Source organism: Elgaria multicarinata, chromosome 14 (genome assembly GCF_023053635.1).
Source record: "Elgaria multicarinata webbii isolate HBS135686 ecotype San Diego chromosome 14, rElgMul1.1.pri, whole genome shotgun sequence".
In the NCBI taxonomy this organism is placed as follows: Eukaryota; Metazoa; Chordata; class Lepidosauria; order Squamata; family Anguidae; genus Elgaria; species Elgaria multicarinata.
In genome coordinates, this window is record NC_086184.1 from 33,219,071 (window position 1) to 33,241,565 (window position 22,495).

At 45.9% G+C, this 22,495-nt stretch overlaps 1 protein-coding gene across 1 annotated transcript in view; it reads left to right on the forward strand.

Annotated features, from left to right (window-relative positions):
* Positions 1-313: 313 nt before the first annotated feature.
* HYDIN (HYDIN axonemal central pair apparatus protein) overlaps positions 314-22,495 on the forward strand; it is a 210,699-nt gene continuing 188,517 nt past the window's right edge. Inside the window, exons 1-6 of the mRNA XM_063141487.1 lie at positions 314-436; positions 4,385-4,510; positions 7,308-7,427; positions 11,097-11,231; positions 12,920-13,119; positions 15,860-15,984. Of these exons, the coding sequence (XP_062997557.1) occupies positions 314-436; positions 4,385-4,510; positions 7,308-7,427; positions 11,097-11,231; positions 12,920-13,119; positions 15,860-15,984 (829 nt within the window). The remainder of the gene's footprint in view (positions 437-4,384; positions 4,511-7,307; positions 7,428-11,096; positions 11,232-12,919; positions 13,120-15,859; positions 15,985-22,495) is intronic.

The following is a 22,495-nucleotide window of genomic DNA, read 5'->3' on the forward strand; positions in this document are numbered from 1 at the left end:
TCTTCAAGGACCCTGTTGCACATTGCACACAAAAACATGTGAAACCTGAGGGAAAGGAAGAGGAGATTGGTCCTATATTTCAAAACAGTAGTTTACAAGGGAAACGAAAATCCATGTATAGGAGAAGATCTCGGAGTTATTGTTAGATTTTTTTTAAGAAAGGTAATTGGCCACCATTCTTGATAAAAAAAAAAGGAGGGGGGAATGAAGATCAGGTAGCACTGTCAATTCCAGGAGATTCCCCCCTCCCCCATGTATTTCAAAGAACTCTGTTATTTTTCTTATTTCAGAGGCTCTAACAGATTAATCAAAGATGCTAACAGACCGACCCCAGAAATCTCTTGGTCCCTACAAGTTACCGGAAGGTTTTCAAAGCAAAGTGGTGGCACCTCGCAATCCAAAGCTGGTCAAAGAAGAAAAGAAGAAGGATGCTCCTGTATGTTTCTTTGCACTAACTTTAGGCCAAGTTAGGGAATAAATAGCTGTACAGAAAACAAGTGACGCTGGAAAACTTTTTATACTGGAACTGGGACACTAAGGGAATTAGGGTAATTTCTAAATACAGTGTAAATTTTAGTTGACATACTAGGTTTTATGTTCTAAATACAGATAGATTTTTTTTAAAAAAAAGTTTATCAGTTGTAAACACACACTGAAGATCAGAGGGAGGTGTGAGGAGAGACAGATTCATAGGCATGTAATAAGTTTTTTGGGTATATATCTCTACTGGTGTTAGGTCTATAGCAGGGGTGGGCAACTTTGGGGGTTCCGCAAACCAATTTCAACCCCTGGAGCACACCAGGGGCTGCACTTTTGCTGCTGCTACACCTGCACCTGTGTGCAGACACCCACACATATGCATATACTTACATAAACATTCACATTTTCCTACCCACCTCCTGCCCCATCCCAGTGACCTGGATTATGATCATTGAGAGGAGGAGGAGTGTGAGGTTAGAGCCTGTTCCTTGCCTTAATAATCATGACCAAAGTTGCTGGAATGTGGGGGAGGAGGCTTCAACCTAATCCTGCCCCATCTCAGCTACCTGGATCATGATGGCTGGGAGGAAGAGGAGGCTCTAATCTCCCCCTCCTCCCAGGGATCATGATCTGCTTCCTTCAGCCTGCCAAACAGCTGTTTAATGGATGAGTGGGGAGCCTGAATCTGCTGGGAAACGGGTGTCTAGGAGAGTCATCCCCATGTTCCCATTTCCCAGCAGAATCAGCTGGTTCTGCTGGGAAGTGGATGTACGGGGATGAATCTTCTCACATACCTGTTTCTCAGGAGAATCTGCTCCCACTTGCCAGCCAAACAGCTGTTTGATGGGCTGCTGATGGTGGGCCGATTCTGCTGGAAACAGGTACACAAGGAGAGTTCTCCCTGCATACTGTTTCCCAGCAGAATTGGACTCCTACCAGCTCACAAAACAGTTATTGGTGGGCTGGCAGGAGCCTGTTTTTGCTGCTATGCTCTCCACCTGGTGTGCCCTGTGTGGCAGGTGGCAGCATGTGCAGGGTGGGGAATGGAGTGAATAGGGGACCCTTGTGGGGCAGGCCACACTGGTGGCCTCCAGGGTCTGCATGCTGCCAACAGCTAATCTCTAGAGTTTTGAGGAAGAGAACTTCAGCTGATTCATTTTACCCTAACCCTAAGAAGATCCTTTCATTTCATCCTCAATGCTTCTTTACTTTTTTTCTGAATAATACTAAAGATTATTACAGAAGAGCAGCATTATTAATCCATAGCAAGAAGACATGAGCTGATATACAGTATCACCTTTGAAGTCATAATAAAGAATCAAGTACTTCTAAGCACGTGCAGAATAGTGCGGTTTTTCTTCTCACCACTCAGCCTCCACACAGCTAGGACTAGGGGAAAGAGCGTCCAGTTCAGAGGGCAAGCTTGCATCCCAGCTAGGGTTGCCAAGTTTGGAGGCAGCCTCGCTAGCAAACACCCACAAAAGCCTTCAGGCACCTTAAAGACTAGCAGATTTCGAGCTCCATTACACCAGCAGTTTAATGCACTCTCGCTATGCCTGGGATCTGGTTTTGCAGCACAGGACTCACATGACGCTAAGCTTCATCCCACATACCCTTTTCCCTTGAATTATCCCCATAATGTAAAGCTGCTGCTGCTGCTGTTGTTATTAGCTAAATCACACTCTGGGCAGCAGCGCTTCTAAGATCCTTTGCATACCAGGAAAAGGGTTTAAGGGGAGGAAATGTAAAAAATCATAAAAAATAAACAGATGACCCAATCCAATTCAAATCTGGTATGCTGAAAGCCCTCCTTAATATCTATTACTGTGCCAATGTTGATGTCTTTATCTTTAAAACTTACGCAGATATAAGCATTTGTTTAATTTGCAGTTTAAAAATATCAAATCATACTCCTGCGCCCCCAGTGGCCGTTTGGAGAACAACAAATGATTAATTCTTAAAGGAGTCCAAAATGCGTCGGTTCTTTTGGCTAAGAAGCACAATTAAAGCAGGATGCATGGGAGTACTTCACAGTCAAAGCAGATTATAAGATGGAAAACTTTGGAGTCCTTTTCACACAATTCGCAATAATTGCACAGTATAACACTGGTGTGATGAAGCTACCTGTCCCATTTCTGCACCCATTTTGCCTCTTTTACTCTGTTTTGCATATTATTTTGATGCCGAGAAAGTCTGGATTATTTTCCCCAAGCAACTTTCATGTGCCCTTAAGCCTCTGTGTAATGCTGTCCCCTCGCCTTTTCTTTTGTTGGGTGTGTGTGCTTTGAATGGAGTCTTGCTGACGAAAGGGGAAGATGGGGCGGTTCTCCTTCAGCACTCTGTGTTGAACTTTGAATGAATGGACTTTTTACTGCTCCAACCTCACCCTCCTTGCCCGCAGCTCCCTTGTTTTTAAAGATAAAGGGATGAAACTTGGGACCTTGAGAGTTCTTAAGTAGAGCTTTCCGCATGCCAAGTTTGAATCAGATCGGTTCATCCCTTGATTTTTTAGGGTTTTGAAAACATTTTCTCCTCAAATCATTCTCCTGATATTCCACCAGTGCAAAAGTCCACCTGTCTGCATTCAGGGAGGATCTATTTTCCTTTTCTTTGATCATGTGAAGCTGTGCATCTCCAGTTCATAAAATAGAGATTTGCTGGTTCCCATACTCAAGAGTAAATCCTCCATAAATGCAAACAGGTGGAATTTCACATTGGTGGAGTATCAGGGAAATGGTTTAAGGGGTAATTTTTTTAAAAAAAAATAATCCTAAAAAATCAAGGGATGAACTGATCTGATTCAAACTGATCTGATTCAAATGCTCTACTTAAGAGCTCTCAAGGTCCCAAATTTCATCTCTTTATCTTTAAAAATCCCACAGATGTAAGCATTTGGGTTAATTTCCATAGGAGCTCCAATGAATGGGGGGGGGGGGGAGGCTGGCATGTCAATCACAATGTCCATCAATGACAAGGGCTGAGTTCGGACGACATGCTAATCAACAGTTGTTTCACATTTTGTTCCTATTACGCCTCCAGTTGATTAGTGTGTCATCGGAAGTCAGCCAAGGACTAATGAACTGGAGGGGGGAAGGGGTGGGGCAGGCGCAATAGCAGCAGGAGAGCAGACTTTTTTATTTTATTTACAGTGCTTTTTATGCTGTATTTTGTATTTGTGTTTTTAGACTATTGGTTGTTTTATTATGGTTTTAATTTTTGTGAACCGCCCAGAGAGCTTTGGCGATTGGGCGGTATAAAAATGTAATAAATAAATAAAATAAATAAATAAAAAACAAACAAATGAAAAGAGAGTTCACCAGTATATTTATGATCGTGAAAGGGAGGAGCGCTTGCAGTGCTTATGAAACGAAGGTAAAAGATGCAGACGCAAACCGGGGTTGGGTGGGAGAGAAATAGGTGTGATGGAGCCCTTCATGTAGCAGAAGTCTTCATGATAGAGCCAGTATAGTCAGATGCATGAAATTATAGTCTCAGTTGAAATCTTCAACCAGCAAGTCAGTAGATCAGTTCATGAGCCTAGGAGTTTTTTCTTTCTATAAAGCTTTTCTCCAGTAAGTAATTATTCCCACCCTGACCCCACTGTCTAAAATAGTAATGGGAATGAATCACCTTCCACTTCCACTGTTTTCTTTGTTCAACGTATTTGGGGAGGGATTATGCAAAGATCTGAAAAGGTTGCAGGCAGATGCTATTTCCCGTCAAAGTTCCAATCAGGTAGATAGAATGGAAGTCCGATATATAGGGATTGTGAGAGCGTCAGCAAGGAAATTAATGAAGTTTGAGGACTCCCTTGGCAGCAGTGAGCAGATATAATTCAGAAGTGCTTAACAAGAGAAGCCTTTCTTAATGCAGGCATTTATGTGGTCTTGGTTCTCAATTGCAGTTGACTCCATCTGCTTTCCTGAAAGCGATGTCTCTTACAACGGAGCAGAAGCTGGCAAGCACCCACGAAGTGCACCTGCCTCACATCGTTCAGCTTTTAGACATGAGTGAAACCTCGCACCAGAAGGTACAGCCTCTTCTTTCTCACTTCTCTGAGACAATGCTGCGAAAGACAGGGGTAGAACACCGGCCTGACGCCACCCAGACTCTTTGTCTTTGCCCTCACCCAGCATTGGAATGTGCCCCCCAAGATCTTCCCTAAAGTGGAGTTTGGCCCTTGGGCTGAAAGTGGTTCTGTAGCCCTGCTTCACACAGAAGCCTTTGGTAAAAACCTGTGAAATATCCCCTGAGCCCAGCAAAAGCTTTGCCTCTCTAATACTGGCATATGTACGCCAGTGTGGTGTAGTGGCTAGAATGTTGGACTGGGAGTCGGGAGATCCAGGTTCTAGTCCCCACTGGGCCACAGAAGCTTACTGGGTGACTTTGGGCCAGTCACAGACTCTCAGCCCAGCCTACCTCAGAGAGTGGTTGTAAGGATAAAATAGAGAGGAGAAGAATTATGTACAGTACGCTGTGTTGGGTTCCTTAAGAAGGAAAAGTGGAATATAATGCAATAAAATAGATCTACGCAAGAAAATAAAGTAGTTTGTTTCTGTCCACATTTACTTGAATGTAATTCCAGCTGAATTCAATGGGACTTACTGCAAGCAGGTCTACACAGGGTAATTGCAGCCCTACTTGGAAGTAAGAGGTTCATTAGACGTGTTTTATCCCACACTCGCTACTGCCCACTTATGGATATGCTTGCATCCTTTAGACAACAACATCTGCCTCCCGTGAGCCTTCCACTCCTTCCGTTCATTTTTCCATCACGAAATAGACCCCTTTTAATCCAGCCTTTTTTTTTTAATGGAATGTGCAGCAATCTCCTGCTGTGTGTAAGAAAAGTGGTAAAATTAAAATGTCCCCTGAATGGGCCAAATGGTCTTCGTTTACTTCTTCTTTCCCCTCTGGGCAGAAGAGGAAGTAATGAGGGACAAATGTGGGGGCAGAGAAGTGACATTAAGGAAACATGATTTACCCCATGTGATGACGCTCTAAGTCATATTAAAATAAGTAGGACATTTTGATTCCATCTTAACTGTAAACCTAAGGGGTTAAATTAAGATTAAAAATAGTTTTCCTTATTAAAAACAGTCAGGCTACCAAGAGTCTCTGAAACAATATGCAACTTACCATGTATTAAACACAAAAACAGGAAAAGAGAAGATGGCAAAGGTTTGTTTATTACTGCTATTTATTTAAAGACAAGGGGGACGGTTTATTGAATAATACTGGCACTTGTGGCTAAAGTAAGGCTGCTAGGAATTCCTGTGACTTGAGAAGGGGGAGGTGTTTGTCCCCAAACCCCCAGGGACACACGTTGGGCATATGCTGGGTAGCTCTGATTGGCTGCAGCTGCCTGGCGCAAGGATTGCCACCTTTCTGCTAGCACCAGGGATTGCCTGGCACAAGGAAAGCTTTCCAGTCACTGCATAGCCATGCTAGGAAATAGCATTGCCTGTTGAATTTCAGCCTGTCCTATTTGGCTGGGTACGGGAAACTGGGAATGCAATGGGAATCGTCCTCATGAACCCTATTTCCCAGCAGAATTGGGCTCCCGCCAGCCTGCTCAGTGGGCTCCCCATTTTACTGGGAAACAGGGCAAGGGGGGATTGACTGTCCTCGAGCGCCCTGTGTGGCGACACTGACAGAGGCACGAGGGAGTTGAGGGGGGCTGGCGGGCCACACAGGCAGCCTCCAGTGACCACCTGTCACTGTGACAGAGTCACATCTGGCCTGTTCCTGACTTAAAGTCACACTAGGATTGGTCCCATTCAGAAAAGCTGCCATAACCAACTGTGTTTGTTGCTGACAATGACTGATATTTAAAGCTAGCTCCTGAAATTATTCTCCAGCATATTCCTCCCAGGTCCTATTTATTTATTTATGGTAATATCTGATGTTCAACCGACATTCTCAGAGTGACTCACAAAATAGCATAAGAAGTCCTGGAAGTCGAATAAGTAAAGTTTCAGCAGAAAAATAGTCCTACAACTCCCAGCATTTCCTAGCCTGTTGTGCTTGACGGGGGAATGCAGGGAATTGTGGGCCTATTTTTCTGTCAAAACATGCCTAAGATTGTGCCCTAAAACAGCAACCCTATGCTCACTTTCAGGGGAGTAAACTCTATTGAATACAGTTGGGCTTGCTTCTGAGTAAACATCTCTAAGATCGTGCTGTTTTAATGTTTGCTTAAGCTAGTTGTTTATTGTAAGTGGCTTTAATGTTTCTTTCACGTACACTGCCATGGGAGCCCAGACAGCGCAGAAAAGCAGCTCGTAAATCTTTTAATTACCCTATTTCTTCGATTCTAAGACACACTTTTTTCCCCATATAAACATCTCTAAAAATGGGGTGCGTCTTAGAATCACGGGTGTGTCTTAGGTTTCTTTTTTCTGTTGGTGGTACTGAAATTAGTGTGCGTCTTACAATCGAAGAAATATGATGGCGTTGGTGACAGCATAGGAAGTTGCCAGCAGGAGGCTTATGGCAAGTTGTCTGATGAGCTGGTGTGTGTGTGTGTGTGTGTGTGTGTGTGTGTGTGAATACATGTGTCAAGGCCCAGGGATCCAGGTGCAGATGGTGGTGCACAGTGGCACTGAGAGATACATTGAGAATGCAGACCTAGCCCAGGCAATAACTCTCCTGGACTCCTGCCAGAAACAGCATAGTGAGTTACTCAGGAGAGCTTAAACTAAAGATGTGCCTTTTCTCCTGGGGAGGACTCCTGCACACCCAGTAGAAGTGGTCACTCCCCTCTGAATGAAGCTGCCCCATCCAACTCCCCAGTTCTGACTCCTTGCACCCCTTTGTATCTTCAGTTCTCTTCAGTTGATCTGGACCAGACTCTGTTTCAGCCATTCCCATCAGAAGTGGTTTTCCAGAATTATGCGCCTTGTGAGCTCTATGAGGTGCCACTGATTCTCAGGAACAACGACAAGGTATGCCACACCAATATAATTTGAAAGCCATTTGGAGGTGGGATGCATGCCTGGGTTTTATACTGCACTGCCAAACTGATGTAAGCAGATTATTATTATTATTATTATTATTATTATTATTATTATTATTATTATTATTATTATTATGTTTATTTATATAGCACCATCAATGTACATGGTACATGATGACTGGAGCATCTTTACAGTAAACAACATTCCAGACTAACTTCTCCGTGGCAGTGTCTTTTTATCTGTTCTGAATCTCCCACCATTCCACTCCATTGGATTCCAGTATTACAAGAGAGGGAGAAAAATGTCTCCCTGTCCACTTTCTCCACACCAGGCATAATTTTGTACACTCACTTATCTGTGATATTTGGATCTTAACAAGATCCAAGAACAAACATCTCCCAAGAGCAAATATGTGACTCCCTACTTTGTTTGTTTTTAACTGCAAAGGATTGAGGGGCACGGTACGCCTGCGTTTGTTGTATTTTTGGCAAATATTATGAAGTAAACGCCACGTATAATTTCCAACAAGGAACCAGAAACCTTGAAGTTTCGTGTTTTGTGCTCCCTCTACATGTCATCTTTTCGGATCTCATTCTCAGAAGGATAAGTACATATGATGAATGGCCATGCTGGATCCAGCCAAGAGTCCATCTACTGCAGCACTCTCTTCACACAGTGGCCAGCCAGCTGGCTGCAAGAAGCCCACAGGCAGGACATGAGTGCAACAGCACCCTCCCACTTGTGCTTCCCAGGAACTGGTATATAAAGGCATGCTGCCTCTCATGCTGCCTCTACATAGCCATCAGGGCTAGTAGCCACTGATAGCCTTACCAAGGCTTATTTAGTCTTGGCATGGTCTGAAGGCCCAAAATGTTGAGTCCCACCATGAAAGGAAGACAAGCTGCAAATGAATTTTTTTTAAAAATGGAGCTAGCTGAAGACTGAGGCTGGAATAGCCTACAGCCTTTTTTAAAACAAAAATATTATTACTGTGTGTTCTCTCAGCTGCCAGCTTTTGCTCTCATGACCCAAAGGCTTAATGATTGTCAGTCATTCCTTTAGGGCTGTGTTTTCATCAAGGCTTCTGTGCTGCCTGCAGCTTGTGTACTGTTTGCTTAACTGAGCAATCATGATCAGATTACACACACTCTGCATCCTTATGATCTTTGCCCATCAAGTCATGGACTGCTGTAAACAGTCAGAAATGGCTTTCCTGTCCTGCAGCTGCCAGCATCCCTTTAGCTGCCCTCCAGCATGTTACTTTAATCTGCTATTTAAGGGGACATCTGGGCCTTTAGTCCTCTTCTGAAGCTGGCCTCACATCAGCAAATGCAGGGTTTGCACATTTATTCCAGTTTAATCAATGGGGACCCCCATGTTAAATTTCCCATCATTTGAGAACATAAGAAGACTTGTGCTGGATCAGACTGAAGCATTCTGTTCCCACAGGGACCAGCCAAATGCTTATGGGAAGCCCACAACCCAACTTCTAGGGCAAAAGCCCTCTCCAGCTGTTGATCCCCAGCAACTTATATAGAAAGGCAGGCTGCCTTCGATACTGGAAGTAATAAATAGCCATCAGATCTAGTAGGCATTGGTTACTACTAATCCCCTTTTAAATCCATCCAGTTCAGTGGCCATCGCCATAGTTTAACAATGGCCCGTGTGAAGAAGGCCTTCCTTCTGTGTGTCCTGAATCTCCAACCATTGAGATTCATGGTTTGATTGCAGGTTCCGGTCTTATGGAGGATAGAGAAAACCCCGTCCCTGCCCACATCCTCTGTACCAGGGGTGCAGAATCCCAGGACTGTGGGTCTAATCTAGCCCTCCTGGGGTCCCAACCCAGCCCCCTGGAGTTCCCCAGATGGCCACACACCCTTCCCGTGGCCCCAGCCCATTTCCCCAACCGCCCATCATTTGTGATTTCCTGGCTTTTGCACATCCCCACACCTCCATTCCAGGAGGTTGAAATACCCCTCGTCTGGCTTAGTTACTGGCCCTGAGGACTTTCAGCTCAAATAGGCTGGCATTGTTGGCCCCACCCACCCACCCACCACCGGAATGCAGGCTCCTGAGTGTTTCTCTGAAACTGAATGCCACTCTCGGGACGAGCGCATGCTCTTCATCAGGTCTAGTTTTACACACCTTTATTATGTCCCCTTAGTTGCCCTTTTGCTTAGCAAAGAAGCCCCAAAGGCTATAACCCTTCTTCATAGGAGAGTTGCCCCAGCCCCTTGCTGTCTTCTGTACCTTTTCCAACTCTGCTATATTCTTTCTGAGGTGTGGTGACCAGAGCTGTACATAGTATTTCAAATGTGGTTGCAAAATAGATTTGTATAAAGACATTGCAATCCTGGCAGTTTTATTTTCAATTCCTTTCTTATGACCCCTTACATGGAATTCGCCTTTTTCACAGTGGTCACCCTGGTCCAATGTTTTCATGGACATACCCACCGTAGCTGCAAGATTGCTTTCCTCAGTCACCACCAGCTGAGATCTCATCAGCATATCTGTGAAGTTAGAACTTGTGTTCCAATGTGCATTTTACACATGTTTATGTTGAACCCTGTTTGCCATTTTAAACACCCATCTCCTCTATCTCTGCTCAACAAAGGAATGATATGGTGATATCATTTGACCTGTAATTCCACTGGGATGTGATAGATTTCTGGGCTGGTTGGAAAATAGCACCCCACCATATATGAAATGTGATGTCTGTCTGGTCCAGCCAGGAGACCTTTGGTTGACTGAGTTTGCAGAGAGTGTAGCCCTTGCCTACCCAGAAACATGGGCGTGTTTCTTCCTCTTGGGCTCCATTCTCTAAACTGCAGTGGAATAGGACAAGAAAAGGTCTTATGGAAAGGCCAGAGTAAAAACATGTACATCCTTTTTAAAATTATAAATCTATACTACATTTCACACCATGACACAAATATTGATGCGTTTAGGGTTTAGCAACCCAGATCTCTCTAGATGTTTTGGACTATAACTGCCATAAGCCCCAGTAAGCATGGTCAGGAATTATGGGAATTGTAATCTAAAACATCTGCAGGACATTAGGTTGCCTACACCAGTATAAAATGCATTCCTTTAGAAATAAATTCATAGAATCATAGAATAGTAGAGTTGGAAGGGGCCTACAAGGCCATCAAGTCCAACCCCCTGCTCCATGCAGGAATCCACCTTAAAGCACCCCTGACAGATGGCTGTCCAGCTGCCTCTTGAATGCCTCTAGTGTGGAAGAGCCTACAGCCTCCCTAGCTAATTGGTTCCATTGTCAAACTGCTCTAACAGTCAGGAAGTTTTTCCTGATGTCCAGCTGGAATCTGACATCAGGAAAATCTCAAATTCCTGTAATTTGAGCCCATTATCAAATGTCCTGCATTTGAAATCTGTGCAAGGAGGAATTCAGTGGGAATAGTCATAAAGATACAATGATGGAGATCAAGTATGTTAATGTGATTCTTAACACAGTAGTAGCCACTGCTGTAGCAGGACCATAGGATCAGCCCACCCAGGTTGTTCATAGCTACCATTCAGAATTGTCTTTGAAAGTATGTCTCACTCATTCCTGCAGTAGACAGCAAGACTAGTTAATTTTTCTTCCTCTCTTTGAGCTGCTGTACAACATTTTCCTTGCATATGCATTTACTGTAGATCCCCCGGCTGGTGAAAGTTGTACTGGAGAGTTCGCCTTACTTCAGAGTCGTAAGTCCCAATGATGTGTGTAACAAAGTTGCACCTGGCATGCTGTCTACATTCCGCATCCTCTTTACTCCTGAAGACAACAAGGTAAAGTCATCAGCTCCTCTGGTGGGAAACTGTTGTCACAATTTAAGGCTGCATTGCAAAGAAGGATGCAAGAGAGTGAGCACAAAGTCTATGATTGAAATGGTGTTTTATGTAGCCCTGCTTGTTCCCTTTTTACTTCCTCTGTGAAATTCCTCCTATAAAAGCTTATCAAACCAGTTTCTCAGTTTCCTCATTCTGCCAGAGTTGACATGATCCTCAAGGTGGTTAATGAACCACCGTAACTTGTTAACCACCTTGCACGTGCCAGTTGTGAGCTGGGTTGGGGATCTTGCATAATTACTGTTGGCAGTGTGGTTTCCCATGGCATGCGAACCCGGCCAGGATGGCTTGTTGCCATGGTTAACAAGACAGCCATAGCCCATGGACTGGGGTAAGGTTCTGGGATAGCTTATTAACTGGCCACAAATCACCCAGGCCAGGTTCGCATGATATAGGGAGCTGAGGATAATTACGCTAATCACCCACCCACCCCCGGCATGCAATTAGCAGAAATGGTGGGGAAAATAAACCACCATGGCTTATTTCTTCCACCATGATTGTGCAAACAAGCTTGCAGGCACTTTCACTCATCTTTTGTCATGTTGCATACACAGTTGGCCAAAGGAAGTTTCCTCTTTGTTATGGTTATCATTGGAATAGGGAACTCTTCTAGCCTGTCCCAATCTGGAAACAAGTGTTTCTGCTCATTTCCAGGGTTATTTTTAGAAGTGCGAAAATCCCGTTGCACAAGTAGTCATTCCCGCAAACACAACAGAACCATTGGAGAGGGAGCAGTCCTGTTAGAAACTGACCATGGTGTGAGAACACAGAACTTATACAAAAACATCAAGTTGTTGGTCACAATCCTAAGCATGTTTAGAGAGAAAAGATCACAGAATCATAGAATAGTAGAGCTGGAAGGGGCCTATAAGGCCATCAAGTCCAACCCCCTGCTCAATGCAGGAATGTCCTACAATTACCAGCTGGCATGCTGGGAGTTGTAGAACTTTTTTGTATCTAAACATGCATAGGACTACACCCTAAGAATTGTTTCAGGAGCATGCCTTTCTTTCTTTCTTGCATTTTTATACCGCCCAATAGCTGAAGCTTTTTTAAAAAAGGGGCCAGCACTGAGAAGGCCTTATCTCTAGTGCCTGCAAACTTTACAGATCTTAATGGCAGGCCAGCGAGTATTATTTATTTATTTATTACACTTTTATACCGCCCAATAGCTGAAGCTCTCTGGGCGGTTCACAAAAATTTAAATCATGAAGAGTATAAAAACAACCGCTGGTGATCATAATGCTGGTATTTGCACATGGAACCAGATCCTATATCATCACATGACTGATCTCTTCCAGCAGGCCTACCCAGTTGGATTTTAAGATGACTTCTAATAATGTGCTGCTTTTTAATAATGTATTAGTTTTATATGTTTTAACCAATTGTATGTATTTTATGGTGTTTTGCATTTGTGTTGTACCCTGCCTCAATGCAGAGGGAGAGGCAGGTAACAAATATAATTATTAAATATATTATTATTATTATTATTATTATTATTGTTATTGTTATTGTTATTATTATTGTTATGTGGAGCATCTTGAGGCTACTTCTGGGTACCTGCTGTTGTGGGCTGATGCTGGACAGGGAGGGGCTTCCTCATTGTGTGCGTTCTTCTTTTTCCACAGGATTATTTCCATGAAGTAACCTGCATTACTGAAAGGGAAAAATTTATTGTTCCTATCCGAGCGATTGGTGCCAGGGGAATTCTGGACTTCCCAGACCAACTGAATTTCTCCATCTGCCCCGTCAAGTACAACACACAGAAAACGCTGCTTGTTCGCAACATTGGCAACCGGGAGGCCTGCTACCAAATTACCACGCAGAGGTAAAATCTTGGGGTTTTTTCTCCAGGTCAGAAGGGATATGATGATGGAATCAGGCTTCAGCAATAGCAGTGGCTTAAATCAAGGAGACGTCTAGGAGGGAATCCACACAGTGTACTGAAGGCGCACACAAGCTCCTTCAGTGCGCCCCCAAAACGATTGTGTAGATCCTGCCCAGAAGAGACGCAGGAAGAGGCGGAGGAGGAGGCGGCGGCTGGGGAATCCGGCCGCGTCCTTGCCGTCGCCGCCGGCCTCCTGCTGCCCCCGGCCAAAGCCCCCCGAAGTGCAGCAAGGAGACCCGGGCCGGGCCTCCTCCCTCCCTCCCTCCACCTAGCAGCAGCAGCAGCAGCTCTGTCGGTCCGGTCCGTGCCAAGCAGCCCCTTCTCCGCCGCCGCCGCAGCAGGTTGTCACAGGAATCAGGAAGTGTCTCTTAGGGAATTCAGGACAACCCTGATGACTAGCTGAAACCACAGGGAGCAAAAATGTGCCAGTGGAGCATAGCATTAGGGAGAGCCAATATGGTTATGGTGCTGCCGTTGCCTGTGAAGCCTCGGTTCGAGTTAGATAATCAGTGGAATTCACGGATCCCTATCCCTCTTTCCATTGTGTTGTTTAGGTGAACTCTGTATTAGAAAAGAGCCCTCATTTATGCCAAAGGCACATGGTCGCTCATGTTAGTGAACGTAGACTATCCACTCCCATTTTTTGTATTTGCAATCACTAGCAAATAATAACTCATGTGCTATGGAAGCATAAATCCATGTAGTTCCCTTTAGCACTCTGGCTGGAAGCTCTAAAGGATGGCTAAACCCAATATCATCCCAAAGTACTTTTGAGAATCCCAGGCCTGGATTGCTGTCACTAACTGCTTTCCGGGCTTTCTAGAAGGCCCTAAAACCCTTGTATAATGACAATTAGTTTGTAAGAAAGGTGGTTTATTAGTCAAGTCTACTGAAAGAATGGCTTGTGCTCATGGTCATAGGAACAAGTGAGTGGAAAAGCCAGATGTGTCCAGCATCAAGCAGTGATTCGCAAGTTAGGAGCTTAAGACTGAAATCCAATACACACACTTACATAGGAGTAAGCCCAGTCGACCTCAGTGAAACTTACAGACACGTATAGGACTGCATTGTTTGAGTGTTGTAGGGCGGAGAGTCTGTGATAGATGTCCTCAGGCATCCGTTGCTTAGCAGATAAATGGAGTTGGCACTAGTGCCCTTTTAAGACTGAAATCAAAAGAAAGGAGGAAGGGTGGATGTGCCCAATGTAAGGCGCTCTTCTCGGCAGCAGATGTAAGGGCACTGGTGAGCTGACCATTGGGAACCAACAGCTACTAACAAGGTGATCCTGTTCTTTGAATAGTAAGATTTGACCAAATTTGTACAAGTCACAGCTGCAATAGTGACTGGATTTTAAATCCTAAATAAATAGTTTCCTTGGCATTTACAATCTTACAGCTTACAGTCTTAGAGCTACAATTCAAAACAAGCAGAGAAGACCCTAATCAGCCAAAAACCTATCAGAAAAGAGTGATACTGAGAAGACTTGAAGGAGCTTTTCTGACTTCAGTGTGATAAGGCGGTCCATGGAAAGCTTTATGCCATAATCAGTTGTCTTATGCTTTGCAGTGCTGCAAGGCTCTATGGTTTTTGTTCTAACTTCAGCAGGAAGGAGTTTCCATAATTTTGGAGCCAGGAAAATGTCCGGCTCCTGGATGTTACAGTCCTAAACTGCCTTAATGGCGGAATAGGCAGCCGGGCCTGATGGCTAGACCTCAATGGGCCAAGTGGGCTCGTACGGGAAGAGGCAGTCTTTAGGGTATAAAGGCTTTAAAGCACGGGTGGGCAACTCGTGTCCTCCCCACTCTTTGGTGGCTCCCGCTGCCCCAAAATGCATTGGGTGGCACTGTAGCAAAAAAGGGCCTTTGCCCCCTCCAGTAGTGGCTTGCTGCTGAAATTTGGCACAAAAGCAGCATGGCAGCCCCAAAGGAGCAGGTTTCAAAGGAGAAGCGGTCCTTTCCACTGCTGCTCTGCTGGGTTTTGGCAGTAAGTGTGGGTGGTCGGGCAGCGGTGCATGGCAGGGGTGTGGCCCTCCGTGGGTTCAGGGGAGGACTTTGATCATGGACATTGCCTACCCTTGCTGTAAAGGCTAAGACCAGGGCTTTGAATTATTCCAGGAAGAAATTAGTAATGAATGTGACTGGCTAAACAGGTTAAATTTGTGCAGGCCTGACAGAATCTGTTAGGAAATGCACAGTGGCATTTTCCATCAGCTGAAGCTTCAAAGGCAGCCCTACCGTGGTCTTGTGGGGGATGTCCACATGCACCCTTTCTTCTCCCACTGTCCTTGTGCTGGTGTGTGTGTGTGTGTGTGTGTGTGTGTGTGTGTGTGTGTGCAAAATATGTGTGAGATTGAGGATGGGGAACTGCTCTGGGTATGTATATGTGAGGGAGAGACAGAAGGGGGAGCAGTTGTTTGTATGTGAGAGGGGAGACATATGTGTGCCTCTGTGCCTGCCTACCTATGAAGAGTGGTGTGTGTGGGAAAGCTGGAACTGTTGCATGGATGGATGTGAGGGCTTTGTGTGTGGGATAGTGGGAGTGCCACTGTGGGCATTTGCACATGTATAAAAGAGAGAGGGTGCTTCTTTTTCTCACCATTTGGCAGTTAGTGATCTGCATACATCTAAGTAAGCCATATTGGGGCTCAATCAAGGTGTACTCCTTCTTCTTTGCATTGCAGACCTTTCTCTGTCGAACCCTCTATCGGGACCCTTGGAGTAAGTGAGACTGAACAATTTATTGTTGAATTCCAGCCAGAAAAGAGTGGCAATCACCATGAGGACCTTGTAGTGCATTATGACACAGGTGAGTGCAGAATAACAGGACATGTGGTTTTCATGTAGCTTTCTCCCTCCTGTTCTGGAATAAAAGAATAAAAGGTATGTAAACATCATCTAGTCCAATCCAGGGACTAGGATCCTCCATTGAATATGTCTTGTTGCTGTTTCCTAGGCGGTGTCAGGAATAGAAGGCATGGCCTTGGGGTTTTGTAGTTTAGCTAAGATTTAATAAAAGTAGTCTGGAAGGCTTTGGGACTGGTTAGCCTCTGGAATGTTAACAATCTGTGTGAACTGATCTCTGTCAGCATTTTCAGAGCAGAGATGGAGGAGTGCCGTTACTCCCCACAAGCTACCTGCTTGTCTTGGCTTTGACAGGAAACTGTAAATGAGAAATTGATAGAGAAAGGGTGGGGGTTTGCAGAAGGGTCGCCCAGACTGAAGTGTCATCTTGGTGTGCTAAGCAGCGTCGCCCTGTTTGGACACAGAGACATTGCTGAAAAGTAAAAAACAACCTGTCTGTCAAATGGTCTGGAAGAGGCCTACGCCTCCCTTTTTAAGCTGGTGCAAAGGCATCTTCTGAGACTCTGGGGGCACTCCGTACATGCTCCCTCCTGAGTGGAACTTTGCATTACTAAGAACTTGCCATGGAAAGTACTGTGAGGCTTTTCATAGACTTGAACTCTCATTCGCTGTGGATTGTGTGTCTCTGTTGCCAGCTCAGTGCATCGGCAGACTGGGTTTGGTCATTGATTGTTGGACTTCTTCTCTCTTCTGCCTGGAATGTGGTGAGGAATGTGCAGAAGCTGTGGCATGAAGCTCCTTGTGTTTGAGGGTGTACCTTCCCTGTGGTCTTATTTAATCCTTGACCACATTCCCTTTGAGTTACCAACGTATGATCCGAGGTTGAGCTAGGTCTCTTGGGGTGGTTTGTTTGGCCCTTCAAGAATTTGATTGCCTGAGAGATCATGTCAGGAATCTTCCCCCTCCGTTGTCCAGGTTTGGAACCTGTGTATGGATTGACCTTCCCTTGTGTTCCAAACCATGGAGATGGCAACAGGGAAACTACGTTAATGGGGATCTCGTCAATGGGGATGTTAATCTCGTTAATGGGGATGTCTCTTAGAATTATAGAGGTGGAAGGGACCTTAGAGATTATCTAGTCCATTCTAGACTCTACAATGCAGCTACAGATGGCCATCCAGACTCTGCTTAAATGCCTCCAGCGAAGGACAACCCACCACTTCCGAAGGTAGCCTGTTCTATTGCTGAACAGTTCTTACTGTTAGGATGTTTCTCCTAAAGTTTAGCCAAATCTGCTAACCCTGAAATTTCCACCTGTTAGTTCTAGGCCTATTCTTGGGAGCAACAGAGATCAAGTCTTCTCTGTCTCCTTTCAGATATTTGAAGACAGTCATCATGTCACCCATTAATTTTCTCTTCTCTAGACTCTTTTAACCATTCCTCATATGACTTGGTTTCCAGAACTCTCACCATCCTGGTCACTTTTCCCTGGAAGTGTTCCAGTGTGTCCTTGTTAAAATGTGGTGCCCAGAGCTAGACATAGCACTCTAAATGCAGCCTGATTAATGCAGAATAGAGCAGAATTATTACTTCCCTTGACTAGAACACTGCGCTTGTGAATGCAGCCCAAGATTGTGTTAGCTTTCTTAGCAGCCCCATCGCATTGCTGGCTCATATTCAGCTTGTGAGCCACTGAGATACTTAGGTCTTTTTCGCATCTACTGCTGCCAAGCCAGATCTCCCCCATCCTGTATTTGTGCCTTTGATTTTTTTGTACCTAAATGCACATTTGCATTTTCCTCTGCTGAATCTTGTCTTGTTAGTTCCAGCCTGTCAAGAACATTTTGAATCTTCATCCTGTTTTCCATGGTGTTGGCTAGCCCTCCTAACTTTGTGTCATCTGGACATCAGGAAAACTTTCCTGACTGTTAGAGCAGTATGATAATGGAGCCAATGTCATGGGGAGGTTGTGGGCTCTCCCACACTAGAGGCCTTCAAGAGGCAGCTGGACAGCCTTCTGTCAGGGATGCTTTAGGGTGGATTCCTGCATTGAGCAGGGGGTTGGACTCCATGGCCTTGTAGGCCCCTTCCAACTCTGCTATTCTATGATTCTATGATTCTGTGTGCCTGGGCCTCCTAAGCTTTGAGTCCCTCCCCCAGTTGCTGGCTTTTAGTCCCTTCCTTTTAGTCCCTTCTTCAGTTGCTGGCAGTTAAGGGCCTTTTAATAGCAGCAGAGATAACAAATGGAGGGTTGTGGCTTCCTTCACCCCTCCTCAGCAGGTGATCTTCCCTTATTTTAATGCGAGCAGTTATAAATGACCATAGAGGCCTTCAAGAGGCAGCTGGACAGCCTTCTGTCAGGGATGCTTTAAGGTAGATTCCTGCAGTGAGCAGGGGGTTGGAATCGATGGCCTTAGAGGCACCTTCCAACACTACTATTCTGTGATCTGCAGATTTGATAAGCAATCACTCTATGTACCCTCAGACACATCATTTATAAAAATGTTGAACAACACAGAGCCCAGGAGAGAGCCCTTCAGCACTCCATTTGAGACATCCCTCCAGGTTGATGCAGAGCCGTTAGTTGCTCAACCAGCTCTTGATCCACCTAACAGTAATAGCATTCAACCCAAAATTACCTTCTTGTTAATTATTATGGGAAACCTTGTCATATGCTTTTGTGAAATCAAGATAACACTATGTCTATGATGTTGCCTTGATCTACCAGTCTAGTGACTATTGAAACAAGAAATAAGTCTGGACTTCATTCCTGACAAACCCATGTCGACTCTTATAATCAATGCGTTATTTTCTAGATGCTCACAGATTAACCATTAAATAATCTGTTCTAGAATTTTGTCCAGTATTAACATCAGGCTGACTGATCCATAGTTTCTTGCTTATCTCCAGTCTTCACCTGTTTCCCCAGATTTCTCGAAGATTACAGAGAATTGTTCTGAAATAACACCCACAGTCACTTTTGGCACCCATGCCTGAAAATTCGAACTCATTTAAGTAGCTAGGTGTTCTCTAACTATTTCTGCACCTACCCAGGGTTCCACCCGCCTTGGTCACAAGGGAAGGGGACAGGCTTGGCGGCGTGGGGCTTGAGCGCAAGGGGAGTGGGGCATTGTCAGGGTCCGGCCGCTGGGACAGGTCCCTCAGGGTCGTGGCGGGCAGCATAGGGGATAAAGGGTGCTGCCACATTTGGACTAGGAGCGTGTGGCTAGTTGGCCAACCCATGGAGGCACCGGCCGGCAGCCTGCAACTGCGCTGGGGAGCCTGCTTGGGCTTGCAGGTCCGTGAGGTTGGCTGGGAAGGCTGCTCTGCCTGGCACTTGCCAGTCAGAGCCTGCATTTCCATGAACACTGGAAGGTTCCACAACCTCCCATCCCTCCACCTGATCCGAATCTTGCAACTCGGGCAGTTGCTTCCCAGGTCTGGTCGCCTCAGATCACACCATCACTGCTTTGCACGACTTAAGTTTGCACCTCTGGAGCCATAAGGGCTGAGGTCTACTTTCCACCACCCCCATCCACGCTTCAACATAAAGCGATTGATCCCACAATTCCCTCCGCGTGACACAATCATGCACAACAGAAATCAACTTTGAATCCCACAATCCCCCCACTGGCCATCCCACCCCAAAAGACGTGCACACAAAATTACAGTGTCTGATCAGGTCTTTCTTTTTCACTCCACTGCCTCTAAAAGGCTTGTAATTGCGCAACATACATCCAAGCGGAGAGCCCTCCCCTTGCTCTTTGGACAGTCTCCCTCCCATTTCCGTCCTCTCTAACAGCACACATAAAACAGGGATGTGGTCTTTTACACTGCAGCCTGACTAGGGGGGGAAAGTCCTATTGCTGGGGCCCCCATGAAAGGGGAAGTTAAAAGAGTTCAAGAAAGGGGTTCAACACGTACCCAGATTCAGAGAGGCAAATCGGAACACCCAGGTATCCTTCCCAAGTCCCTCAGCCTTCAGATCTTTCGTTGTTCAGGAGCCTTGTTTGTCAGGATCCCGGAATGGTGAAGCAAGCGATGTGGGCGGGGAGGGAACACTCACAATGGGAAGTCTCTCTCTCTGGCTGCAGCTCCCCACAAATGGTTGCAGTCCTCTTCCTGGGTCCTGGGTCACTTGGCTCTTGGCTGGCTCGCCATTCGTCACATAAATTCTTCTTCGTGGTCTCTATGCATCACACATATGGGCTTTGCGCCTGCGCAGAGACCAGACCGGAACCTTCTATAGCTGAGTGGAACGTTTTTGGCGGGAACCCCTCCCCCACGCTACCGCGCATGTCCATGGGGTTCCCGCCCTTACCTCAGTTCTTCGTCGTCCGCCATTGTGCATAGACCAGCTTAACCGAACCTCTAGCGTTTTCTAGTTAACTTACTCATTTCTTTCTTCAATCTCTTCATTCTTCACTTTCTTCCTAATTCTTCTTTCTTATCTATATAAAAAAAAAATATATATATTTTATTGTAGATAGTTTTCTCTCAGCGACTTCGGTCGCCTGAGGCCCGTATGGCAACGAAAGCCCCATTTAGGAAGTGTGTACGGTGTGGAGCGAAACTTCCTCCGACGGACGGGCACTCCCTTTGTCTCGTTTGTTTGGGAGAAGGACACGTGGTGGAAGCCTGCCACCACTGTATGTCGTTTACAAAACAAACTAGGAAGCATAGAGCCGACAGACTTCGCTCTATATTGTGGGAAAAAGCTCTCAAGGCTACTGAGGCTCCCAGTATGGAAAAAACGGCAGTTGGTAAGTCCGTTACTGAAAAAACGGCAATCCGTAAGTCCGTTACCGACAAACCAGCAGACCGCAGCACTGAGGTGCAAGCCAGAGTTCATAGGGCACAGATACCCCTCACACCTGGCCGGTCTTTGACGAGTTCTATGGCAAAGAAGATTTCAAAGAAAGCCAGAACTCCTAAGCCTTCTTCTGAGCTGGAGAAGAAGAAGAAGAAGAAGAAAAAGAGGGACGCTGAGAGATCCACCCTAGCGTCTCCTCGAGCGCCTGAGGCGGTTAGGAGTCATTCTACTCCTCCCATTGCCCCGATCGCTTCGATGTCGAGGCCTCCCTCGGCATCGAGATCTCAGTCGGTGCCGATGGCCACGGTACCGACGCGCTCGCTCAGCCTTTCGGAGGGCGAAATAAGAGATTCTGCGTCAGCGGCTTCTTTCCAACAGCCTACAAGGCCTCAGACGTTGCAGGGATTAATCCCAATACAACCGTCGCCAAGACTTACACCTCGCCGTGAATGGGATGGAGCTTCCAGATACTCCGATCCTCACTTGGGATACGAAGACTACGAATGGGAGCGATACCGTCCACAGCGCTACCTTCCGGATCGAGAGAGTCCCCGGGAAGGTTACTACGCGCAACCACCACCTATGACAAGGATGTGCCGATTACCATTACCTGCATCGCCTGACCATCTGGCATCGAGGGTGTCTACTCCTCGACACCGTATGCAACCTTCGGCATCGACCGAGGCAGTTCCCACGGTACCAACAGACCAACTTCAGTTACAAGTGGTTACGATGTCTTCTCCTGAGCAAGACTACCCGTCAGACTCGGAATCGAGGGTGTCTGCAACTCCAACGATGCCCTCGCCGGAGGATGAGGTTCACGATAACGACCCTTCCTCTCCGTCGGACGATATGGTCAGGTTCTCTGACCATATGCTTAGGATGTCACAGGCATTAGGACTAGATATCCATCAAACGGATGAATCGGTTGTGGATCCCATTTATGATGTGTTCCAAACTACTACCAATCAAAGACTGGCTATCCCCATTCCACATGCATTGAAGCAAACTGCTCAAGAGTCTTGGAAGACACCTGCTGTGACTCAGGCTACATCTAAAAGATTAGAGACTCTTTATCGAGTCCAGGAGGAAGGTGCAAAATTTTTGGTTCAACATCCAAAGCCTAACTCCATAGTGGTTGAGTCAGCCCAAGGACAATCTCAAAAGGCACATTCGGCACCGGTGGATAGGGAAGGGAGGAAATTAGACCAGACTGGCAGAAGGATTTATTCCTCTTCTTCCCTAGGCATTAGAGCGTCATCATACGAAGCGACGATGGCGAGGTACCAGCTTTTCCTATGGGAAAAGATGGGTTCATTATGCGAACACCTCCCGGAGGACAAGAAGGAACTGGCGAGGGTATTTCAAAATGAGGCTTCAGCCATCGCCAGGCAGCAGTTATCCACGGCTCGACACCAAGTGGACTGCCATTCGAAGTCCATGATGGGCGCAATATCTCTAAGGAGACACGCGTGGCTCAGATCGGCTAATCTGAGCCATGAGACCAAGTGGAGGATAGAAAGTATGCCATTCGATGGCGAGGGACTTTTTCACTCTAACACCGATGAAACACTGGATTCCATCTACAAAGCCAGAACAACGGCTAAAAAGATGGGATTCACTGCTCCTCCACCGCAGTACAGGCCAAAGAGATGGATGAGACCGTCAATGCAACAGCACCAGCAATACCGGCCTCAGTACC